Below are 8,512 nucleotides of genomic sequence, written 5' to 3' on the forward strand. Positions count from 1 at the left end.
GGGTCTCGCTCTTGCTCAGGCTGGTCTCAAACTCCTGACCTTGAGCGATCCACCCGCCTCGGCCTACCAGAGTGCTAGGATTACAGGTGTGAGCCACTGCACTCGGCCATCCCTTCCTTATGGTATTCTTAATAATGTTTTCTTTTCTCTAGCTTTATTATAAGAACACAGTATATTATACGGAACATACAAAATATGTGTTAATCGACTGTTTATGTTATCAGTAAGGCAGGCTATTAATAGTTACGTTTTTGGGGAGACAAAATTTATACCTGAATTTTTGACTGTGCCAGGAGTTGACACCCTTAACCCCCCCATTGTTCAAGGGTCAAGTATATTTCTGCATTGATGGAGCTTAAGATACCAAGGACAAGATGGACATTAACACAAACCAAGATGAACGCTTGTGAGGAAACACAATTCTACGAGGCCACATATCATAGTTCTTTGAATATGAGGTGCCCATTGAAAAAAGCAAAACTGTTTCATGCACCATTAAGGAAGTTAAATACGCTGATCATGGATGAACATACACCAATGGAGGGACACGTTCCAATTTCAGAGATATTCACATGTGAAGGAAAAGGTTCATCTTAGAACGGAAGAAATGTGGTAACCAAGAAATGGACTGTAGACTTGGGGCGGGGGGTCAGGAATGGATTCCTAGAGGAAGTGACACTCGAGACAAACTCTCAGTGGAGTACAGGTGTTAACTAGGCATAGCAGGGTGGCAACTAAGCCAGGGAGAGGATTTGAGACAGAGAAAAGACCACAGCAAAAACCCGTGTCAGAAAAGAGCAAGATTATCACATGGATGAAAGGACAACAGTCCCCGGCACATAGTAAGTGCTCCATAACCCTCCGCTATTGTTAAGAGGCTACTCGCACAGCTCACAGCATTGAGAGTCATGCTCATACATGATGAGACCAGGGACCAAAACTTTTTCATATGCACATTTCCTGGAATTCAAAGTGAAGAACTCTTAATAAAGAAATAAAAGCAGGCTGGGCACGATGGCTCACACATGTAAACCAGCACTTTGGGAGGCCAAAGTGAGAGGATCACTTAAGGCCAGGAGTTCAAGCTCAGCTTGGGCAATGCAGTGAGACCTCATCTCTATAAAAAGTAAAAAAAAAAAAAAAAAAGAAAGAAAGAAAGAAAAGTAGAAGGTTCGGGTAATTTAGACTGATCCCAACTGGTCACCTAAACTGTGAGGTAGACTTCCCTGCCCCTCTGCAGGAGGAGGAATCACGTGACTAGTTTGGACAAATGGGCCGTGAACAGAGTGGCACGTGTCCCTTCTGGGTGAAGGCAGTGGAAAATTATCCTCTCTTCAGCCCCTGCTGCGACAACCTTGGAAGCCAAACATTGAGATGGCAGCACTGTGACATGATGCTGTGTCTGTCACCTGCACTGGATGTGTGACATGAGCAAGAAATAAACCACGGAGACTAGGGGGTTTGTTTGTTACTACAGCATAACCTAGGCTTACCCTTACTAACATACATTAGCCTGGGAACCAGGAGACAGCCAGCTGCTGCTGCACCCAGGGAGAGGCAAGGAAACCAGTCTGCAGAAAAAAAATGCACAACTAAAGAACGAATTGGCAACAAGCAGCTACACAGAACCAAGAGAGACAGAGAGAGGACAGCTGTCATGTTTCTAGGAGGCTCTTCAGTTCCTGGTTCCAGGCTACTGTGCCCTTGGGTCCAGGGTAGTGCTGCTGTCTCCTTCCAGTATAGCTCCCATTTTCAACTTAAGCCAGCTCCAGTAACTTTCAGATACAAACTAAAGAGCTTTGATTAAAGCCCTAGCAATTTCCTTACTGCCAGCCAAGCTGGCTGATAATATGCAGACTGAGGTTCTCACACACTCTCATTCAAAATCTGTCATTTCTGAATTGGAAAATAAAAATTGGACTATTGGACACTGCTGAGCACACAACAGCTCTGACCTCAGAGCTGGGAGGACCCTGCACCAGGCTGCAAGGGCAGGAAAGGGCAATGGCAACAGCCACCGTATGGCCCTTTGTGGTTCCCAAAGCACATTCATTCAATCTGCACAGCTATTCTTTATCCCCGTTTTATAGATGGAGAAACAGACACAGGAAAGGTGAATGCCCACAGCTACTTTGTGAGTGAGCAGTCTGTGACCTCCAGACTTAGGACAATCGTCGGACCACGTGCTGGGTGCCATTCTAAGCACCTCATATATATTAACTCATTTCATCCCTATAACAACCCTATGGGTAGGTACTATTTATCAACCTCATTGTACAGGTAAGTAAACTGAGGCATAGAGCAGTTAAAAACTTTGTCTAAAATCACAGAATTATCCAATGGCAGAGCTGGGATTCAAACCCAAGTAGTCTGGCTCCACAGTTTACCTCTGACATCGCCATGCCATGCTGCCTCTTCAAATGACATTCCGGAAGACACAAACTAACCTGTCTCCAGGGGCCAGGCTAGCATTGTTTATAGGTGAATGAGGACAGGGAGGTCCATAGTAACCTGGACAATGCCTGCTCTGGTCAAATGCAAGAATGTGGGCTCACGGCTATCATGCGGAATTTTTCAAGAGAAGCCAGAAATCCGCATTTGTCTGTTAAATTACTGATATTTAAGAGTTGGCAAACGATTCACATTATCTCAAAGTACATTCAAGCCAATTAAAAGATTCCTGTGGACCACAACCAGCCAGCAGAGGGGCCATGTGTAGCCTCTGTTGCAAAGTAAGATCTTTATAGAATACTACACAAGGCTGATTCCCAGGGAGGTGACTCCAGTTGGTTTTCATCGTTAGACACTGTCCCCAGACGACCCAGCTTTGCTCAGGCATCGCACGAGAAAAGAAGCCTTCGGAAAAGCAGCCCAAGTCAGGCTTCCCCGAGCTCGGCCAACTGCACAGCTGGCATCTTTCCCTGGATCGAGTCATCGCCTCGGGAGGGCTGAGCACAATGTGCTGCTCAAGAATTAATCAAAGAGCAGCCACCAAGACTGATCTCACTTGGCAGAAGGAAGGAAGAGCACCCCCCACTCCCTGCGCTCCACAAGTGACTTGCTCACCTCCTCCAGGTCATCCAGCTCCTCCAGTCGGGTCCGAACCTTCTCTGACATTGCGGATGTGGCAGTCCCGGCTCTGCCTAAAGAGAACAGATTTACGTTACGCAGGTGGTTTTTTCCAACACCCCTGATGGAAGGCACCTTTCACTCTACACTTCATCATGAACAAAGACGCCAGGAAACAATTTCATTACAGAAAACTGAGATTTTGAAAGCAACTTCCTCATGTGACCAAAATTCCATCAGAAACATTTTCCACTTAGAAGCTGCCTCTGGGAGCACAGTGCGCCAGCCTCAAAAAGGTTAAGGGCTGCGTTCAAGATTTACAAACTTTGCTCTGTGCCGTTTGTTTATTGCTAAAGAAAAGTGGTCCAGATTCGGATGCCAAAAATCCATCATTTAATTGTTTTCCAAGAACAAAAGGCCCTCTCAGGCTAGTCCTCACAGCGTAGAATTGTTGTGCCCTCATGCTAACACAACAACCATCTCACTGTGTGCCCTGAGGTGCAAACACCAGGGCTTCAGAGCCCTCTCTCCCGCAAACAGGACTAGCTGTGGCTCCTTCCAGCACCTGTCAGCACACATCTCACCGTCAGCAGGGACTGGTGGAGAGGGGTGAAGGCAAGGACTCCAGGCTGCAGGCCGGACACAGGGCAAGGCGATCCAGCCAGCCAGCTCCTGCCCTCTACAGCCACCTATCCCAGAATGCTTTCCCCATGTAAGGGGGCTTCTGCTCTAGTTCTGAGGTCACGCGGCTCATGTTATCCCCTTACTCCTTCCTACCAAAGCCACTCTTAGGAACTAAGGTTTATTCTTCGTTGGCACTGATTTCTCAGCTCTGCTGCTGACTCACATTTAAGTCTGTGGTCAACTGAGAGCACGGTGCAATTATTTAATTACTAGCAACTACTCCGGTGATGAAGTCTCCAAATAATTTGCCTTTTTTACATTGCTCCTAACTTTTTCCTTCATTTTGAAATATATATGTGGAAAGTACGTACATGGACATTTTAGTAAATAATTCTAAAACCTCTGTAACTACCAACCAGGCCATATATTGTCTTGCTGCCTTCATTCTCCGTAACTTTGCTCATGACCTTTAACCATGCTGTTGTATATAGCTGTAGCTCACTCATTTTCATTGCTGTTTGATATTTTCCATTGTGTGAACATACCACACCTTATTTCTTCACGCAACAGTTAATGGAAGTTTGGGTTGTTTCCCACTTGGGGCCATTACAAACCATGCAGCTATGATCATTTCTGTGCATGCCTCCAGGTTCATGCATGCATGAATTTCTGCAGGGCAGTGCTTCTCAGTCTTTTACAGGAACCACTTAAGGACGTGTTCAAACGCATATTCTTATTCGGTAGGTCTGGGGGCAGGGCTGTATTTCTCATGAGCTCCCAGGTAGGTTGACGCTGCTGGTCCTTGGGCCCCACTTTAAGAAGCATGGATCTAGGCTAGGGTTGGAAAACTCTTTCCTATGAAGGGCCTCATATAAATATTTTAGGTTTTGTGAGTCATGAAGTGTCTCTGTTGTAACTGCTCAACTCTACCACTGCAGCACAAAAGCAGGCAGAGATAACATGTAAACAAATTGTTCCCATAAAACTTAATTTACAAAAAATAGGCAGTGGACCAAACTTGGCCCATATAGGATGGAGTTTACCAACCCCTGATCGAGGGTATACCCTTGTAGCAGAACTGCTGGATCAGAAGGTTGACCCATTGTCTTAATGCCTTTGAGCTACTATAACAAAATGCTATAAACCAGGTGGCTTATAAACAACAGAAATTTCTTTCTCACAGTTCTGGAGGCTGGAATGTCCAAGAACAAGATGCCAACAGATTTAGTGTCTGGTGAGGGCCTGCTTTCTGGTTCATAAATGGTGTCTTCTTGCTGTGTCCCCACATGGCATAAGGGGTGAGGGAGATTCCTTGGGCCTCTTTGATGAAGGCACTAATCCCATTCATGAGGGCACCACCCTCGTGACCTAATCACCCCCCAAAAGAGCCCATCTCCTAATACCATCACCTTGGGGGTTAGGATTTCAACATATGAATTTTGGAGGGACACAAACATTCAGGCCATAGCACCCATCTTCAAACTTAATGAATAAAGCAAAATGTTCTACAAAGCAGTTTTGTCATTTTACGTTTCCATCGGCAGTGTATGAGAGTTCATATTCTTCTACATTCTCACCAACACTTGGTGCTATGGTTTGGACATGGTTTATTTGTCCCCACCAAGTCTCATGTTGAAATTTGATGCCCAATGTTAGAGGCAGAACCTAGTAGGGGGTGTGTGAGTAGTGGGGGCAGATCCCTCATAAATGGCTTGGTGTCTTTCTCACAGCAATGAGTGAGTTCTCATTCTTATTTCCCACAAGAACTGACTGTTGAAAAGAGCCCGGCACCTTCCCCCTCTCTCTCCTGCTTCCTCTGTCACTGCGTGATCTCTGCACACGCCAGCCCCCATTTGCTTTCCATCATGAGTGGAAACATCCTGAGGCCCTCCCCAGAAGACGCTGGCGCCATACTTCTTGTACAGCCTGCAGAACCATGAGCCAAAGAAACCCCTTTTCAATATAAATTACCCAGCCTCAGGTATTCCACTATAGCGACCACTATCCAACGCTAAACGGACTAAGACACTTGATGTCATCAATCCATTTGATCTTTCCAAACTGGTGGGTATGTGATGGTACGATTTACTTTTTACGGTCTGGGGTCAAAGTTATGCCCATAGCAAAGCCGTTCCTGTGCCTTGATTTCTAGTAACATGCTGTCTCAACCTGCAGAGCACAGAGGACAGCTGCAGCTACCACATCCGTGATCTGCACATAAACCGTGGCTATGCTCATGTACATGCTCCTCCACACTCCAGCAGCATATGATCTGTTAGTCACTCTAGAATCACCTGGGAGCTTCAAAAAACGAATTCCGGGGCTCTATTCTGCAAGATTAAATCACCAAGTGGGGGCCAGTGGTCTGTATTTATATCAAAGTTGCTCAGGTAATTCTGCTGCACAGCAGTTTGAGACACCCTGGCCCAGAGCTTCTGACTGCGTGTTTTGGCAGAGGAAACTGAGGACTGCTGTGTTCAAGGACCAGGGGCCTGTAAAACAGCAGGTGACTGCCCTTAGCAGCATTTCTTACTTCACAAGGGACAAAGACTTAAGGCGAAGGGAAGGGTCTCTAAAGCAGTTTCCCAGCTGACAGAGGAGGCACTAAGAGGGGAGATTGTTTATTCCCCTGTAACTCTAAAACTGTAAGCTTATGTTTTATTCCTAGTAACTTCTTTGGTCTTTTTCATTCATGCTCTAAGTATGTATTTTAGTTCTATGTCTATACATAATCCAAGAAATAACCGTATGCAACTGAATTAAACATCAGCAACCCATAATACAAACTTTTTTTCCCTTTGAGAAATTATATTAAAGGTAATGGCAGAATTTTCCCACCAAAACAACAGAAAATTCATCTTACCTTTTTCAGATCCCATAAACAGATTCTGCAGAGACATAAAAATTATTAATACTTTTGAAATCCAAGGCAATATGGCCATATCATTTTCCAAAAAGCCATTTACTTATCTAAGTGAAAGACAAATATATATTCAAAGAAGGAAAATATGGGTCACTAAGCACCACTGGAGATTCAAATACCTATTCAATGCAGGGCTCTCTCAAGGTGAGCCAACAAGTACCAAAATTTTTGATATGGGGCAGAGTCATAGACTAGAACCATATCAACCTACTCTAAATGAGGGTTTTTCACCCTCTACATGACTGCAGTTTGGGGCCAGATAATGCTCTTTTGTTGGGGACAATTCTGTGCACTATAGGATGTTTAGCAGCATCTCTGGCCTCTACCCACTAGAGCCAGTAGCACCCCCAGAGTCGAGATGATCAAAAATGGCTCCAGATGTTGCTAGATGACCCCCAGGGGGACAAAATTACTCCTGGTTGAGAATCACTGCTCCAAGTTAATGCCATGCATTCAGAAAACAATAAGAAAGATTTAAATAGTCTAGCAACTCTTCCCATCATTCTGCTCAATGAGTATATGCCCTGGGACAAAGAGGGAACAGAAAGGGGTCGCAGCCAAGCCTGTCCAGTTGACCCCTCCCTCCCTAGTCACAGCCTGATTTGCAGACGGGCACACTGCTACATGTCTCCGCTGCCCATCCATCTATGTATGGCCCATGACTACCCTCAAGACAAATGTAACTGAAGCTATTGAGGGGGACTCCAGCTGTTGTCTTAAATGGGAGGGGGTACAGCTTTCTTTCCCTTTTTTCCTTTTGTCTACCAACCTGGACATGAGACAACATTAAGCACAGCAGAGAAGCAAAACAGAAAGAGCTGGAACCCTGATGACCTTGGAACTGTCATACCAGCCCCAGATTTCCCACCTCTAGACTTCTTTCCAGCATAAGGAGAGATACACAGCACTCTTGTTTATACCCTTGTTGGGGGCTTTGGTTATAAGCACTGAACCTAATCCTAACCAACACCAGCATCAACCTGCTCTCTCCTGGTTGGTCTCAGCTCTCCCGAGCCTTTCCTTCTATGAGCAACTTGCCAAGTGGAGATAAGCCTTGCGTTTCCTACACGTCTCCAGGCACAAGCCGACTACTTCACCTGGTAGATGCCCAAAGAAACAGTGAACTTCCAGCTCTGGGAGAAAACCCAGCTATGTGGGACTCACCAAACCAACAGTGTCCTTCCCCAGGGTGGTACTCTCCTCCCTTCACAACCCAAACCTCCCCCAAAGACTCTGCTGTTCCAACTCTTCCTCTGACCTGTCCCACATCCCTGATTCTTGACACATTTTTTTGAGAAACCAATCGGCATATTTTTCTCCCAACTAACACTGACATAAATTAGTGAAACTTACAGAGCCCAGGAGTTGGGGCAATTCAACAAAAAGAAATTACTGCTAACTGTGAAGTAGACCCTGGGAGAAAGCCTATTGGTACTCACAATAGACAGCTTTTCTGTAGTCGTGTACCGGGCAAGGATTTCTCCCCGTTTGTTGGCCCAAGGCTCAAAATCTGATCCTACAATGGAGTTCTCATCTTTATCACGTTTCTTTCTGGAGCTGTCCTAAGGAAAGGCAAGGCAATCTCTTCAGTGGCAATATCATTTTAATCTTTACAAAAACATATATAAGATAGTGGGGCATGTTGGCTCACACCTGTAATCCCAGCAATTTGGGAGGTCAAGGCGGGACAAATGCTTGAGGCCAGAAGTTTGAGACCAGTTTAGGCAACACAGTCAAACCCCATCTCTATAAAAATTTTAAAAACTAGCTAGGCGTGGTGGTGTGTGCCTGGGGTCTCAGCTACTCGGGAGGCTAAGTAAAGAGGACTGTTTGAGCACAGGAATTTGGGGCTGCAGTGAGCTGTGATCACACCACTGCACTCCAGCCTGGCCAACA

At 45.5% G+C, this 8,512-nt stretch overlaps 1 protein-coding gene across 1 annotated transcript in view; it reads right to left on the reverse strand.

Moving 5' to 3' along the window:
- Positions 1–8,512, reverse strand: part of LOC105812987 (chromosome unknown open reading frame, human C16orf62) — a 136,022-nt gene that overhangs the window by 120,809 nt on the left and 6,701 nt on the right. The window contains exons 3-5 of the mRNA XM_012647550.1: positions 8,056–8,178; positions 6,557–6,581; positions 3,067–3,143 (exon numbers count right to left, since the gene is read on the reverse strand). Coding sequence (XP_012503004.1) covers positions 3,067–3,143; positions 6,557–6,581; positions 8,056–8,178 — 225 coding nt within the window. The remainder of the gene's footprint in view (positions 1–3,066; positions 3,144–6,556; positions 6,582–8,055; positions 8,179–8,512) is intronic.

Source organism: Propithecus coquereli, unplaced genomic scaffold (genome assembly GCF_000956105.1).
Source record: "Propithecus coquereli isolate 6110/MARCELLA unplaced genomic scaffold, Pcoq_1.0 Scaffold27, whole genome shotgun sequence".
Classification (NCBI taxonomy): Eukaryota; Metazoa; Chordata; class Mammalia; order Primates; family Indriidae; genus Propithecus; species Propithecus coquereli.